Raw genomic sequence first — 17,186 nt, forward strand, 5'->3', positions numbered from 1 at the left:
TTACTGCTTTCGATGTGGGAAAGATTAATGTCAGGTTTCAACACCACATGAGACGAGTCAGGAGTTGGAAGGAGATGGAAGACGGGGTGCAGAGACTACAGTCATGGAGGCTGAGAGCATCCAAGGTCGGGCCTGAAACACGCTGCCCTAGCCACCTGAGCACCAGGACTTGACTTTCAGATTAGAGAGGGCAGAGCACTATAAAGAGATAGTGGATACTAAAGACAGTATCTGGCATAATTGGTTGTTTTGACTCTTTCGCCTGATGATTTAGTTTGCACCCATATTTCCATTTCCTCGCTTTGAAGTTTTTTCCCTTTCTCAGTTCCCTTGGTTTCTTCTCTCCTTACTTCCTGTGATTGCCTGTGTTTTGTCTTAGATTGGTCCTTGGTTTTCAACTAAGCTGTAGTTGTATAGACTCTTCCCTCTTCCTATGATTATGCTTGAAGAATTTGAACCTGCTTTTGTACCTGGCTAGTTTTCCTCTTTCTGGCTTTGGGCACTAGATGCTACCTCCCAGTAGAGAAGTGTGAACTTAATTTCAGTTCTCAGGCAAGATTCCTGGTTTGCCTGTTGGTTAGCTATGTTGGGGGCTCCTCTCACACAGGGAGAGACGCATCACGTTCTTGACATTATAATTACCCATTGTAGACGTACACACAGTTATCCAATACTCACTGTCTCCTGTTTTTCCTTCTTGACTGTGGGTCGAGGATGCCACAGCAATGCAGTGACACCTTCTGCTGCAGAGAGTTTATCCTAGATCTTCTAACAACCATCCTGCTGGAAACACGTGTGTTATTGTCTCTCCCTCATCCCTTACCACCACCCCTTTTCAAAAATGGTGCCCCATCTCTCCTGGATATTGACACAGGGAAAGGGACCACTTTTAAGGTATCTTTAGAGTTACTCTAGGAGGAATACATCAGAGATGGAACTATTGTGGGAAGATATGTTTTACAGAAGCTTATGACCTTATCCTGGTGTGCCTCAAGCCCCACCACCTACCTTTATTCGCCCCAATAACGAGCCCTCTGTTACGATACCAGCAGGTGAGTCCCACTGTGCTAATGATCATGCCAGCCACAGGCCCAGCTCTACTACTGCGATGTGACCAAGACAATGCCAGCGATTCTCTGACTCATCCTCCCAGAGCAAAGGCTGTTCTTAGGTAAAGTTCTAAAAAGGTCCCACCTAGACTACAAAGGCAAGTAAGAGAAACACCTCACTAAAAACTCACTAAAACTCTATCAAACTCCATAGAGCCCTAAAGATTGCACTTGGACCAATCTTTAGCTAGAAGAACTACTGGTGGTCATTTCGTATACTTGCGAGATCCACACAAATATTAGGTGTGTGCCATTTACACTCAATCAGAAAGGCTTTGGTTGGCATTGAAGTTAGGGTCTACGTTCCCCCTCGTTGACGTAAGCCTTGAAAAGTCTGAAACTGAGCCAGAGCCCAGAAGGAAACATTGAGTGGATAAATTCCTGGGATAATCAGGCAGGGTGACATGGAGGATTAAATAGGACTATGGTGGATTTGCCAAACCCAGTTGGAGTCACTGTGGACAGAAAACTGACCATCTTTGCAGAGGTAATGGTTTTGAGTTGTAGTTCAGCTATTGTTTGATCAATCAAATTGTTATTTTTTTATTCTATTGACAGGTTTTATAGTTATACTTTTAGGAACAGACTTCTCAATTCTCTTAGTTCTTTCTCCTTCCAGGATTCCAGCCGAAGGTGAAGGCGCGGCTGGTGGACGGCATGAGTCGCTGTGACGGGACGGTCGAGGTACTCCACTTGGGGAGATGGCGGTCGCTATGCTTCCCCAGGGGGCCGGCCCAGAGCTGGGGTGCAGAGGTGTGCAGAGACCTGCATTGTGGCAATGTCTCCATGATCTCACAGCTGGACGAAACCCATTCAGGGGGCAGGCGTGGGAAAGCAGGGGTCTCCTGTTCTGCAGAAAAATTTGAGGAATGTCATTTGTTTCAGGAGGAACCAGAACCTGCTTGTACCCTCTCCAGGATTACATGTAAGTGGTAGTACGTTTGTATGCTTCCAAGAGCTGTTCTCTTCCCTTATATTCTGATATGAAGACTGTCAGTAGGACTCTTGTGTAAAGATTGTCTGTCTATACATCCCTTCTACTGTCTCCTTCATCTCTCCACTGTGTACCTTCTGTCTACTCACTGGACTTTAGCACTGTAGTTACTCCAATGAGTGTTCTACAACTTCTAATGGGTATGATATACCCTTGTTCAATACTGGTATAACTTGAGGAGTCAAACACACCTTGCCACACTTTCTAACACAGCTTCTGATTTAGGGTTCAGAGGTCATGGGAAGTCTTCTGACTTGTGGAGTAGGTTCTACATCCTAACCTTCGAAGATTCTTCATCAATGTAGAATATGGTGGCTGCATCGCCTCCACTATGCATTAGTTTGGGGATCTTCTGTGGCTTGAGCCCTGCTAGAGACACTTCTCAGACAATGTGACCTATGTTTATGGGAAATTGGCATATCGCAGCGCCTCACATCTCCTGCTGTGTTGCCCCACACCAATGTGAAAGGGCAGTAATACACCATATTCAGGAAATACAGTGCATTCCTGTCCTTTCGCGTGCACTGGTGCACAATGGGCCTCCATGCCCCAACGCAGGCACCCCTGCACCATGGTGCAAGAGTGCGCGCTTTGCAAGCAGGATTGTTTTTGTGCAGGAAGGAACACCTTCCTGCAGAAAAACAATCCAAACAGGATTTTCCTCTTTCCATGTGTGTGCTGCACACACACAGAATGCAGCACACATATTGAAAGAGGAAACAATGAGGAGAAATTTAAATATTTCTCCTTGTTACTCCTGCTGAGGGGAGGCATAAGGCGTTGGCTCTTCCCCAGGTTTTTTTGTACGTGATTTTGTAAATCTGGGGCAGCATCAAAATACGTGGGTGTTGAATGGGAAACCCATTGCAAAGCCCACGGAATGCCCTACGGTGCAGAGTAAGCAACGCAGCGACTGGCTCTACTTTGTTTTACTCCGTATCTATGAGGCCATGAAAAACCATGTTAAGTGGCTCCGCCTGGCCTCATACATATGGTTGAGAGGCTTGCAACGCCGGAGCGTCAAAAAAAGTGAGGCTTCGTTGGCGCAAGGGGCTGTAAATATGCCTCTGTATGAACTATGTTAAAAATAACATGCTTTTCATTTACACTGCCATCCTGTTCCTCCTGTCATCTGCCCTCTCACCTATTTATGGAAGAATGCTTATGTATTCTTTCTGGGGATACCCCATGGGTTAGACGCCTTTTTCATTTTGGGGAAGTAATTTGTATTTCAGTAAACCTTTTGCTTTATACGTTTTACCCAGAAATCCTTGACTGAACTGAAAACCACTCAGACTTTCTACTGCATCAGTCTGATGAGAAAGTAGGGATCCCTTGGCTCAGAATGGTTTCAGTCCTGGCTGGTTCCCTCTCATTCTGTGGTACATGAGTAGGGATGCTTTGGGTAAGAATAGTTTCAGTCCTGGCTGGTTCGCTCTCATTCTGTGGTACAGGCTGAGGGATGCCTTGGGTCAGAATAGTTTCAGTCCTGGCTGGTTCCCTCTCATTCTGTGGTACATGAGTAGGGATGCCTTGGGTCAGAATAGTTCAGTCCTGGCTGGTTTGCTCTCATTCTGTGGTACAGGAGGAGGGATGCCTTGAGTCAGAATAGTTTCATTCCTGGCTGGTTCCCTCTCATTCTGAGGTACAGGAGTAGGGATGCCTTGGGTCAGAGTAGTTTCAGTCCTGGCTGGTTCGCTCTCATTTTGTGGTACAGCAGTAGGGATGTCTTGGGTCAGAGTAGTTTCACTCCTGGCTGGTTCGCTCTCATTCTGTGGTACAAGAGTAGGGATGTCTTGGGTCAGAGTAGTTTCACTCCTGGCTGGTTCGCTCTCATTCTGTGGTACAGGAGTAGGGATGTCTTGGGTCAGAGTAGTTTCACTCCTGGCTGGTTCGCTCTCATTCTGTGGTACAGGAGTAGGGATGCTTTGGGTCAGAATAGTTTCATTCCTGGCTGGTTCGCTCTCATTCTGCAGTACAGAAGGAGGGATGCCTTGGGTCAGAGTAGTTTCAGTCCTGGCTGGTTCCCTCTCATTCTGAGGTACAGGAGTAGGGATGCCTTGAGTCAGAATAGTTCAGTCCTGGCTGGTTCCCTCTCATTCTGAGGTACAGGAGTAGGGATGCCTTGGGTCAGAGTAGTTTCAGTCCTGGCTGGTTCCCTCTCATTCTGTGGTACAGGAGGAGGGATGCCTTGAGTCAGAATAGTTTCAGTCCTGGCTGGTTCGCTCTCATTCTGTGGTACATGAGTAGGGATGCCTTGGGTCAGAGTAGTTTCAGTCCTGGCCGGTTCGCTCTCATTCTGTGGTACATGAGTAGGGATGCTTTGGGTCAGGATAGTTTCAGTCCTGGCTGGTTTGCTCTCATTCTGAGGTACAGGAGTAGGGATGCTTTAGGTAAGAGTAGTTTCAGTCCTGGCTGGTTCCCTCTCATTCTGTGGTACAGAGGTAGGGATGCCTTGGGTCAGAATAGTTTCAGCCCTGGCTGGTTCACTCTCATTCTGTGGTACAGGGGTAGGGATCCCTTGGGTCAGAATAGGTTCAGTCCTGGCTGGTTCGCTCTCATTCTGCGGTACAGGAGGAGGGATGCCTTGGGTCAGAGTAGTTTCAGTCCTGGCTGGTTCGCTCTCATTCTGAGGTACAGGAGTAGGGATGCCTTGGGTCAGAGTAGTTTCAGTCCTGGCTGGTTTGCTCTCATTCTGTGGTACAGGGGTAGGGAGGCCTTGGGCCCGAATAGTTTCAGTCCTGGCTGGTTCCCTCTCATTCTGAGGTACAGGAGTAGGGAGGCCTTGGGCCCGAATAGTTTCAGTCCTGGCTGGTTCCCTCTCATTCTGAGGTACAGGAGTAGGGAGGCCTTGGGCCCGAATAGTTTCAGTCCTGGCTGGTTCCCTCTCATTCTGAGGTACAGGAGTAGGGATGCCTTGAGTCAGAATAGTTCAGTCCTGGCTGGTTCCCTCTCATTCTGAGGTACAGGAGTAGGGATGCCTTGGGTCAGAGTAGTTTCAGTCCTGGCTGGTTCCCTCTCATTCTGTGGTACAGGAGGAGGGATGCCTTGAGTCAGAATAGTTTCAGTCCTGGCTGGTTCCCTCTCATTCTGAGGTACAGGAGTAGGGATGCCTTGAGTCAGAATAGTTCAGTCCTGGCTGGTTCCCTCTCATTCTGTGGTACAGGAGGAGGGATGCCTTGAGTCAGAATAGTTTCAGTCCTGGCTGGTTCGCTCTCATTCTGTGGTACATGAGTAGGGATGCCTTGGGTCAGAGTAGTTTCAGTCCTGGCCGGTTCGCTCTCATTCTGTGGTACATGAGTAGGGATGCTTTGGGTCAGGATAGTTTCAGTCCTGGCTGGTTTGCTCTCATTCTGAGGTACAGGAGTAGGGATGCCTTGGGTCAGAATAGTTTCAGTCCTGGCTGGTTCCCTCTCATTCTGAGGTACAGGAGTAGGGATGCCTTGAGTCAGAATAGTTCAGTCCTGGCTGGTTCCCTCTCATTCTGAGGTACAGGAGTAGGATGCCTTGGGTCAGAGTAGTTTCAGTCCTGGCTGGTTCCCTCTCATTCTGTGGTACATGAGTAGGGATGCCTTGGGTCAGAATAGTTTCAGTCCTGGCTGGTTCGCTCTCATTCTGTGATACAGGGGTAGGGATGCTTTGGGTCAGAATAGTTTAATTCCTGGCTGGTTCGCTCTCATTCTGCAGTACAGAAGGAGGGATGCCTTGGGTCAGAGTACTTTCAGTCCTGGCTGGTTCCCTCTCATTCTGTGGTACAGGGGTAGGGATGCTTTGGGTCAGAATAGGTTCAGTCCTGGCTGGTTCGCTCTCATTCTGTGGTACAGGAGTAGGGATCCCTTGGGTCAGAATAGGTTCAGTCCTGGCTGGTTCGCTCTCATTCTGTGGTACAGGGGTAGGGATGCTTTGGGTCAGAATAGTTTCACTCCTGGCTGGTTCTCTCTCATTCTGTGGTACAGGGGTAGGGATGCTTTGGGTCAGAGTAGTTTCACTCCTGGCTGGTTCCCTCTCATTCTGTGGTACAGGAGTAGGGATCCCTTGGGTCAGAGTACTTTCAGCCCTGGCTGGTTCACCCTCATTCTGTGGTACAGGAGTAGGGATGCCTTGGGTCAGAACAGGTTCAGTCCTGGCTGGTTCCCTCTCATTCTGTGGTACAGAGGTAGGGATGCTTTGGGTCAGAATAGTTTCAGTCCTGGCTGGTTCCCCTCTCATTCTGAGGTACAGGAGTAGGGATGCTTTGGGTCAGAATAGTTTCAGTCCTGGCTGGTTCCCTCTCATTCTGTGGTACAGGAGGAGGGATGCCTTGGGTCAGAGTAGTTTCAGTCCTGGCTGGTTCACCCTCATTCTGTGGTACAGGGGTAGGGATGCCTTGGGTCAGAATAGGTTCAGTCCTGGCTGGTTCCCTCTCATTCTGAGGTACAGAAGTAGGGATGTCTTGAGTCAGAATAGTTTCAGTCCTGGCTGGTTCCCTCTCATTCTGAGGTACAGTAGTAGGGAGGCCTTAGGTCAGGATAGTTTCAGTCCTGGCTGGTTCTCTCTCATTCTGTGGTACAGGAGTAGGGATCCCTTGGGTCAGAATAGGTTCAGTCCTGGCTGGTTCCCTCTCATTCTGTGGTACAGGAGTAGGGATGCCTTGGGTCAGAGTAGTTTCACTCCTGGCTGGTTCCCTCTCATTCTGTGGTACAGGAGTAGGGATCCCTTGGGTCAGAATAGGTTCAGTCCTGGCTGGTTCCCTCTCATTCTGTGGTACAGGAGTAGGGATGCTTTGGGTCAGAATAGTTTCAGTCCTAGCTGGTTTGCCCTCATTCTGTGGTACAGGGGTAGGGATGCCTTGGGTCAGAATAGTTTCAGTCCTGGCTGGTTCGCTCTCATTTTGTGGTACAGGGGTAGGGATGCTTTGGGTCAGAATAGTTTCAGTCCTGGCTGGTTCGCTCTCATTCTGCGGTACAGGAGTAGGGATGCCTTGGGTCAGAGTAGTTTCAGTCCTGGCTGGTTCCCTCTCATTCTGTGGTACAGGGGTAGGGATGCCTTCAGTCAGAGTAGTTTCAGTCCTGGCTGGTTCCCTCTCATTCTGTGGTAAAGGGTTAGGGATGCTTTGGGTCAGAGTAGTTTCAGTCCTGGCTGGTTTGCTCTCATTCTGTGGTACAGGAGGAGGGATGCCTTGGGTCAGAGTAGTTTCACTCCTGGCTGGTTCCCTCTCATTCTGTGGTACAGGAGTAGGGATCCCTTGGGTCAGAATAGGTTCAGTCCTGGCTGGTTCCCTCTCATTCTGTGGTACAGGAGTAGGGATGCCTTGGGTCAGAATAGGTTCAGTCCTGGCTGGTTCCCTCTCATTCTGCGGTACAGGGGTAGGGATGCCTTGGGTCAGAGTAGTTTCAGTCCTGGCTGGTTTGCTCTCATTCTGCGGTACAGGAGTAGGGATGCCTTGGGTCAGAGTAGTTTCAGCCCTGGTTGGTTCCCTCTCATTCTGTGGTACAGAGGTAGGGAGGCCTTGGGCCCGAATAGTTTCAGTCCTGGCTGGTTCCCTCTCATTCTGTGGTACAGAGGTAGGGATGCCTTGGGTCAGAATAGTTTCAGCCCTGGCTGGTTCACTCTCATTCTGTGGTACAGGGGTAGGGATCCCTTGGGTCAGAATAGGTTCAGTCCTGGCTGGTTCGCTCTCATTCTGCGGTACAGGAGGAGGGATGCCTTGGGTCAGAGTAGTTTCAGTCCTGGCTGGTTCGCTCTCATTCTGAGGTACAGGAGTAGGGATGCCTTGGGTCAGAGTAGTTTCAGTCCTGGCTGGTTTGCTCTCATTCTGTGGTACAGGGGTAGGGAGGCCTTGGGCCCGAATAGTTTCAGTCCTGGCTGGTTCCCTCTCATTCTGAGGTACAGGAGTAGGGAGGCCTTGGGCCCGAATAGTTTCAGTCCTGGCTGGTTCCCTCTCATTCTGAGGTACAGGAGTAGGGAGGCCTTGGGCCCGAATAGTTTCAGTCCTGGCTGGTTCCCTCTCATTCTGAGGTACAGGAGTAGGGATGCCTTGAGTCAGAATAGTTCAGTCCTGGCTGGTTCCCTCTCATTCTGAGGTACAGGAGGAGGGATGCCTTGGGTCAGAGTAGTTTCAGTCCTGGCTGGTTCCCTCTCATTCCGTGGTACAGGAGGAGGGATGCCTTGAGTCAGAATAGTTTCAGTCCTGGCTGGTTCCCTCTCATTCTGAGGTACAGGAGTAGGGATGCCTTGAGTCAGAATAGTTCAGTCCTGGCTGGTTCCCTCTCATTCTGTGGTACAGGAGGAGGGATGCCTTGAGTCAGAATAGTTTCAGGCCTGGCTGGTTCGCTCTCATTCTGTGGTACATGAGTAGGGATGCCTTGGGTCAGAGTAGTTTCAGTCCTGGCCGGTTCGCTCTCATTCTGTGGTACATGAGTAGGGATGCTTTGGGTCAGGATAGTTTCAGTCCTGGCTGGTTTGCTCTCATTCTGAGGTACAGGAGTAGGGATGCCTTGGGTCAGAATAGTTTCAGTCCTGGCTGGTTCCCTCTCATTCTGAGGTACAGGAGTAGGGATGCCTTGAGTCAGAATAGTTCAGTCCTGGCTGGTTCCCTCTCATTCTGAGGTACAGGAGTAGGGATGCCTTGGGTCAGAGTAGTTTCAGTCCTGGATGGTTCCCTCTCATTCTGTGGTACAGGAGGAGGGATGCCTTGAGTCAGAATAGTTTCAGTCCTGGCTGGTTCGCTCTCATTCTGTGGTACATGAGTAGGGATGCCTTGGGTCAGAGTAGTTTCAGTCCTGGCCGGTTCGCTCTCATTCTGTGGTACATGAGTAGGGATGCTTTGGGTCAGGATAGTTTCAGTCCTGGCTGGTTTGCTCTCATTCTGAGGTACAGGAGTAGGGATGCTTTAGGTAAGAGTAGTTTCAGTCCTGGCTGGTTCCCTCTCATTCTGTGGTACAGAGGTAGGGATGCCTTGGGTCAGAATAGTTTCAGCCCTGGCTGGTTCACTCTCATTCTGTGGTACAGGGGTAGGGATCCCTTGGGTCAGAATAGGTTCAGTCCTGGCTGGTTCGCTCTCATTCTGCGGTACAGGAGGAGGGATGCCTTGGGTCAGAGTAGTTTCAGTCCTGGCTGGTTCGCTCTCATTCTGAGGTACAGGAGTAGGGATGCCTTGGGTCAGAGTAGTTTCAGTCCTGGCTGGTTTGCTCTCATTCTGTGGTACAGGGGTAGGGAGGCCTTGGGCCCGAATAGTTTCAGTCCTGGCTGGTTCCCTCTCATTCTGCGGTACAGGAGTAGGGAGGCCTTGGGCCCGAATAGTTTCAGTCCTGGCTGGTTCCCTCTCATTCTGAGGTTCAGGAGTAGGGAGGCCTTGGGCCCGAATAGTTTCAGTCCTGGCTGGTTCCCTCTCATTCTGAGGTACAGGAGTAGGGATGCCTTGAGTCAGAATAGTTCAGTCCTGGCTGGTTCCCTCTCATTCTGAGGTACAGGAGTAGGGATGCCTTGGGTCAGAGTAGTTTCAGTCCTGGCTGGTTCCCTCTCATTCTGTGGTACAGGAGGAGGGATGCCTTGAGTCAGAATAGTTTCAGTCCTGGCTGGTTCCCTCTCATTCTGAGGTACAGGAGTAGGGATGCCTTGAGTCAGAATAGTTCAGTCCTGGCTGGTTCCCTCTCATTCTGTGGTACAGGAGGAGGGATGCCTTGAGTCAGAATAGTTTCAGTCCTGGCTGGTTCGCTCTCATTCTGTGGTACATGAGTAGGGATGCCTTGGGTCAGAGAAGTTTCAGTCCTGGCCGGTTCGCTCTCATTCTGTGGTACATGAGTAGGGATGCTTTGGGTCAGGATAGTTTCAGTCCTGGCCGGTTTGCTCTCATTCTGAGGTACAGGAGTAGGGATGCCTTGGGTCAGAATAGTTTCAGTCCTGGCTGGTTCCCTCTCATTCTGAGGTACAGGAGTAGGGATGCCTTGAGTCAGAATAGTTCAGTCCTGGCTGGTTCCCTCTCATTCTGAGGTACAGGAGTAGGGATGCCTTGGGTCAGAGTAGTTTCAGTCCTGGCTGGTTCCCTCTCATTCTGTGGTACAGGAGGAGGGATGCATTGAGTCAGAATAGTTTCAGTCCTGGCTGGTTCGCTCTCATTCTGTGGTACATGAGTAGGGATGCCTTGGGTCAGAGTAGTTTCAGTCCTGGCCGGTTCGCTCTCATTCTGTGGTACATGAGTAGGGATGCTTTGGGTCAGGATAGTTTCAGTCCTGGCTGGTTTGCTCTCATTCTGAGGTACAGGAGTAGGGATGCTTTAGGTAAGAGTAGTTTCAGTCCTGGCTGGTTCCCTCTCATTCTGTGGTACAGGAGTAGGGATCCCTTGGGTCAGAATAGTTTCAGTCCTGGCTGGTTCACTCTTATTCTATGGTACAGGGTGATTGTTTTATAAAAGTTCCACCACATCACTTTTTCACTACTCATTAGGTTTAGTCATATTTCTAATTTCTTCTATTTTCTTTTTGTTGTTCGTTCTCTCTTGGTGTTATTTTTAGTTTTGGCATAGTCTTTGAATCCTCTATTCATTTTGCCTCCTGGTTTTTGGCTTATTTTTCTGATAGAATTGGAATCCTTTGCAGTATTTTTTCTTTCTTATGACACTGTTGTAATGCCACTCCCCTTTGCACACTCCCTGCATGCACCTCTTGCTCTTGCCAAGCTATGAAGAATGTGCACATTGTACCCAGCCTGAAGCAAGGTTACCTTTGTGGGAGGCAGTATTTTTGCATCCCTTGGTCTGCACTGTCTCTCAGTTCTGAGGTGGACGCCTCTCATCTTCTCCTTCCCTTCTTAGGTCAACAGGACCTCATGCCACGAGCCTCAGGACTGGGTGCCGGAGATGTGGCCAGCATCCTTCTCGGACTTGTGCTTCTGGTAGGGATTGTGACGGTCTGTGGCCCGGTCGCTTACAAGAACCTGAAGAAAGGCAAGTGGTGGGAAGCACTGTGGGCCAGATGTAGCAAAGGGTTTTTCCCATTCTGTGTCAATGGGAAAATGTGTTCGTACATATGGCCCTGTGTGTATTATTCCGCACTCCCTCTCTCTCTCTATATCCCCCTCTCTCTCTCTCTCTATTCCGCTCTCTCTCTCTCCCTCTCTCTTCCTCTCTCTCTCTCTCCCTCTCCCCCTTTCTCTCTCTATCTGTCCCTCTCTCTCTCTTCCTATCTCTCTCCCTCTCACTCTCTCTCTATCCCTCTCTTTCTCTCTCTCCCCCTTTCTCCTCTCTCCATCTCTTCCTCTCTCTCTCCTCACTTCCTCCCTCACTCTTTTTCTCTCTCTTTCTCTCTCTCCTCTCTCTCTCTCTCTCTCTCTATATATATATAACCTACTGGTGGTCGCCACTAGGTAGTTATAGTTAGGACCTAGTTTCCATAGCAAAAGGGTTTTTTGACTTGCCTATATCTTTGGCACCGTTTGACAAATTTTCCCAAACTTTCCCCCTAAAAGTGCCCCGGTGATTCTTGTTGCGCACTGAAAGTTTCAGAGTGATCCATCAAGCGGAGGCCGAGAAAAAGGGGTGGGGGGTCAAAAAAGTTGTGTTTCCAATGTTAATTCCTATAGGACCTTTAAACAAGGCTACAGCCCGAAGCGCTGGACGGAATTACACCACATTTGGCAGAAAGCCGCTTCATACGCAGATTGTGCTTTCGTTTTCACGAGTAAAGATGAGCTCGTGCAGGGAAATGCACAGCTCTGAGTGGCTGCCAACCTTCAAACCACGAAGTGTTAGGAGCCATCTTGGGTCTCGGCTTTAAACGAGTTCCACTAAAAAAGTTTTTAAAAAACAAAAAACAAGGGCCAGGGTAGGCACACCCGACCCCTTAGCTCTGGTGCTGGGGTCCCAGAGAGACCCCCCACCCCCAGAGCTAAAAAGCATATTTTTTTTATTTTAGTGCCAAATCGTGACGTTGTCGCTCCAGCGCTTCTTTTTTCGTAAGCCCCTGAGTGGGCCAGGACCCGGGGGCATTGTGTTTTTTTTAAATGGGGGGCCTCCTGGACCCCCTCAGCCCCGGGGTCCAATACCTCCCTGGGACTATTGTTAGAATAAACAGGGGGCCAGGAGGCCCCCCCATAGCCATGGGGACTGCCACCTCCCCAGGGCAGTATCCAAAAGTAATGCAGGGGCCTCCCGCCCCACCGCAGCCCCAGGGACCACCACCTCCCTGGGGTACGAATGAAAACTCATGTAGGGGGGAGGCTCACAACCCTGGGGACCATCACCCACCCAGGGCATTCACAAAATTTTTGATGGAGGGCTGGGCAGCCCCACGCATCCCCAGGGCAGTATGCAAAAGTAATGCAGTGGGGGGGGCTCCAGCAGCCCCGAGGACCACCCCCTCCCCAAGGCAAATATTCCCAAAAAACTAGAAAGGGGGTCCGTTTCGGAACCCCAGGCCCCGGGGACCACCGCCTGCCCGGTGCTCTTTTAGTTGGAGGGGGGGCCGCGTGGTCTCTGTCGAGGAGCCACTGATGGCCCTGGGGACCACCACTCCCCAGGGCCGGCTCCTGCAACGCACCAGCCCACCCATGTGCCCAGCATATGAAGAACCAAAGCCGGCGGCCACGACTTCTCGCGCCTGGCTCCTAAAGGAGGGAAGATAACTCACATTAGGGTCATCAGCTCAGTCCTAGAATTCAGTAAGAAACTGAAAACTTGTCTTTTTGCGTGGAACTCAGGCAGGGCAATGAGCAACCCCCCTTCTCATCAGTGCCACAATACCCTATTAATTGAGAAGTGCGCTGTAAGTAAACTTAGAAGATAAAATAACAACTGAAAGGTGTGTTATTTAGTAAACATCAGCATGCTTTTCATTTCATTCTAGAGCCTGTCTGTGCAATAGAAAATGAAAAAATAGCCATTGTGCCAGACGGAGTGCTCAGGTGACATTCTAACACTGCAGCTCTCTGCAAATTCAGTACTTGATCAGGAGGTGATATATTCTTGCCTCGTTCACAAATAACAATTTGAAAAAGCAAGGCACAACTGAAAGGCGTGTTATCAAATAAACTTTACTATCCATATGGGTGCAACAGTGAACGTCTTTTAATTTAAATTATTTTTATGACGAGTTACCACGTTCAGGTGTTTTTTCCCTTTCATTTTATGGCATATGCTTGCAATAAAAAACAGAAAAATAACAATCGTTGCAAATTATGAAGGTCAGACCTATTGGCTTTGCCAGAGCTCGCAGCCACCATATCGCTGTGTCTGTAGTTTGCGCGCCTCTTGAAGGCCTCATTGCATCACACTGTGCCGGTGGGTCTCCCCCTTTCTTTCTTGGGGGATGCCTCTGCTACAAGTTCTCTCTCTCTCCTCTCTTGCTGTCTCTCTCTTTCAGGTCCTTGCCCCCCCCCCTCCTCCCATGTCCCTTCCCTTTGTTAGACCCCCAGCGCTGCCACAGGATGACTCTGCCTTCCTTTCAGTTCGCAGGAGGAAGGCGCGCCAGTGGATCGGCCCCACAGCAGCCAGCCAGAACGGTAAGAGCCCTGGAGCCCTGACCCGGAAGGGCCAGGCCCCCGCCCTGGTCCAGGGCTCCAGTAACTAGGCTTTCAGGAGCCGCTCTGGGGCCCCGGGGCAGGTTCGAAAAATGTCCACCTGGGGGATCTCAACTTATCAAAAAACACATAACCATACATGCCAACAATTTACAAGAGGAATGTGAGAAATGTTAAAAAAACATAATTGGGAGAATGTATTTCCCTCATTGACTTCTGTTGAAACAGAGACAATATGAGGCGGGAGAATGTCAAAATAAAAACAATTTAAATTCAAAAATTGGGAGCATCCTGTCTGAACCGGGTCTGTTGGCTTGTGTGCATAGCGTTCAGTCCTATCACTGGAGAGCTTTAAAATGAAAAATGAAACCATTGTTGTCAGAGGGCATCAGGTACAATGACGTCAGAGAAGTGATGTCATAGGAAGTACCCCCACTGATGCAACGAATCCACACAGTTAATAAAACAACACCAAACAGCACTTAAGCAGATGCCCTACATTAAGTCCCACCGGATGGATACAAACGCTAACAGCAAAGCAAGCCCTGAAATCATCTCACTGCTCTAGTTGGACAAAATAAAATGCTTGAAAACAAAATATTATCTTACGAAAGCGCCATTTTAATACACGGATCCTCCCTTCAGGCCCAGGCACTGCTAGACCTGGTTCGTTCGGTTCCTGGTGTTAGGACCGTTCGCGCCACCAGTGCCATTGCAGCTCCTGGGTATCTCGGACCTCAGCCTTAGGTATAATAAATGCTACTACTAGATCTAGTGCTTTCAGGTGCCAGTGTTGGCACCCTTCCTTCCACCAGTGTCTCTGCTAGCGATATCTGGTGACTATCAGTCACAGCATAAGGGCCCTCTAGACTGCCATTCACACTATTAAACCTGGTGCAGTCAGGGCCCAGCGTTAGTACCTCTTTCCCACTAATATCACTTCTAGAAATCCTGATGTAGGATTCCTGAATTAGGAAATTAGGACCCCCCCCACCTCCCTCCTCCTGACAGTGCCATTCCTTGCGGCCAGCTCCTGGCATTAGGACCTGCCTTCCATCCAGTGCCAGTGCTACACCAGGTGATGTCAAGTCCCAGTGTTAGGTAACCTAAATACGACTCCTAGACTTGGTGCTGTCAGGAACCTGTGTTAGGAGCCTTACTCCAACCAATGCCACTGCTAGTCCTGATGGTGCCTAGTGTCAGTGTTAGGACCCCTTCCCACCATTGCTACTTTTAGAGTTCCTGCTGTCGGTGCCAGCATTAGGATACTTCATACTGCTAATAGCCCCGTTGGATCTGGTGGGGTCGAGTCACAGCTTTAGGTCTCTTGCTCTCATGAATACCAGTGTTAGGCCAGGCACAGTCAGATCCAAGCATCAGAACTCTCCCTCCCACCAAGGCTATTTCTCTACCTGGTGCTGTCGGGTGTCAATGTCAGGTATGGTAAATACCACTTCTAGACCTGCTGCTGTCAGGCACCGCTGTTAGGACCTTTCGCCCCACAGATGCCACTGCTCTATCCGGTGTGGTCGGGCCACAGTATTAGAACACTCACGCTCATCGATGCCACCACAGGAACTGAAGCAGGCACATCCTGGCATCTGGATCAATGCCACTACGAGCCTGGGTGAGATGGCACCAGGCCTTAGGTCCCTCACTCACGCACTAAGTCCAGTTCCTGGGCTACCAAGCCACAGCGCTTGGGCCACACCAGTTGTAGATCCCATTGCTAGAGCTGGTGTGCCCAGGATCTTTTGTTAAGAGCCTTCTTACTGTTAACACTGCTGCAAGATGCTCGTGGTCAGGATCCAGGATTAAGACCGCCCCCCATGCCACTACTAGCTGAGGTGCTGTCACGCTCCACAGTCAGGTAAAGGCCTCTTATAGACCTGGTTGATGTCAGTAACTAGTGTTAGTAATCTCTCCCTCCTGCCACCGCTACTGCCAGGCCTGGTGCTCAGAGGCCAGAGCATTACAACCTCCCCCCAAACAGTGTCACTGCTACAGCTCGAGTGGTAAGGTCTCAGTGTTAGGATACTACCTCCATCAGTACCACTGCTAGACCTACTGCACTCAGGTCCTGGTCTATGGACCCTGCCTCCACCAATGCGCCTTCTAGACCTCATGCTTCCAGGTCTTGGCATCAGGATCTTCCCTGCTGCCGATGTCGCTGCTGGACCTGGTGTGGTTGGGTCCTTTTGTTAGAGCGCTTTATCCTTCCAAAGCCACTGCTAGAATGAAGTGGTCCATTCTGGCATTAGGTTGCTTCATTTCCACCTTTCCACTTCTAGTACTGATGCTGCTGGGTCAGAGAGTCAGAAACTTCCCTCATGCCAAGGCTGACCTGGGGTGGTTTGATCCCATCCGCAGGGCCGTCTACCATGGCAAAGCCACTACTAGAACTGATGAGGTTTGTATTACACCGCTCCTCCCATCCCGCCCAAAACAACCTCTTCTAAACTGGTGGACTTGGGTCAGAGGATTAGCACTCCTCCCCCATCCTTCCGAACACTTCCAACACAGCCACCTCTGGACCTGGTGTAGCCGGGCCCTAGCATTAGGACTCTCCCTTCAACCAGTGCCACTTAAGAGGACTGTGTGTTCAGGTCTCAGCATTAGGCCCTGTTCCCCCACAGTTATTGCCCCTACTAGACCTGGTGTGATTAGTTCTCCGTGTTAAGAGTCTTCCTCTATTCACAACCACTTCTAAGCATGGTCATCAGTTTAGGAGGCTGGCCCTCTACGTAGCGTACAAAGCTAGGCACACTGTGCAAGGGGTCCAGACAACAACATGTTGGTTTACAGGGCTAAAAAATAGATCGCCTAATGCTCTAATTTTTAAGGTAGCCTGGTCGAGCAGTTAGGCCAATCTTGGAGAAGTGCAAAGCATTTGTTGTACTCACAGTATCATTCATGCAACTCACACATTCGAAGGAATAACTCGAGACCAATTTATGAAAATATTTCAGATTTTCATGTAATTTTGAAGACTAGGATTATCAAAATTGTTTAAGTACTTTTTGAGATATGAATTTTTGAGTTTAATAAAAAGTTTTTTGTGCATAATTACGCACCATAGGAATCAATGGAAAGTCACCTTTAAAAATACATATACAATCACACAGTGCTTTGCCACGTTCTTCTTTTGCAGGTTGGTTGGGGTCATTGGTGTGCACACTGTGCCAGCTGAAGAAGTTCGGGTGGCTCTCGGTTCCGGCGGGAGCAGCGGTGAAAGGTCTCAGGAGCTGGTGCATGGCCACAGCGGGGTACCACTTGCAAAAGGTCTGTGCAGGTAAGTTGGTTCTTTGGGGTCCCCTTGGAGGGTCAGGTCGCAAGGGGTGAGGGATCCTTAGGGCACAGCAGGTTCTTTGTTGCATTGCACAGAGCGGCTAGGTGCAGAGCGAATCGGTGAGCCAGGAGCTGTGCCCAAAGATGCCCTTTGGATTTGGAGGTAAGTCAGTTCAAGGGTCGTTTGCAGCACGAAGGGGGCACTCTGGAAGGAGGTCCAGGGTGCTCCTGAAGTCCCTCGACTGGGACTTCCTCCTAATCCCTTTTCAGCCCCGGGTGGGCTGGTTTTCATGGTGTCCAAC

The 17,186-nt window shown here is 49.9% G+C and overlaps 1 protein-coding gene across 1 annotated transcript in view; it reads left to right on the forward strand.

The window, feature by feature from the left end:
• The window catches only part of CD5 (CD5 molecule), a 123,839-nt gene that overhangs the window by 59,549 nt on the left and 47,104 nt on the right, over positions 1 to 17,186 (forward strand). The window contains exons 6-8 of the mRNA XM_069233269.1: positions 1,729 to 2,034; positions 10,895 to 11,026; positions 13,525 to 13,578. Of these exons, the coding sequence (XP_069089370.1) occupies positions 1,729 to 2,034; positions 10,895 to 11,026; positions 13,525 to 13,578 (492 nt within the window). The remainder of the gene's footprint in view (positions 1 to 1,728; positions 2,035 to 10,894; positions 11,027 to 13,524; positions 13,579 to 17,186) is intronic.

Source organism: Pleurodeles waltl, chromosome 4_2 (assembly GCF_031143425.1).
Source record: "Pleurodeles waltl isolate 20211129_DDA chromosome 4_2, aPleWal1.hap1.20221129, whole genome shotgun sequence".
NCBI lineage: Eukaryota > Metazoa > Chordata > Amphibia > Caudata > Salamandridae > Pleurodeles > Pleurodeles waltl.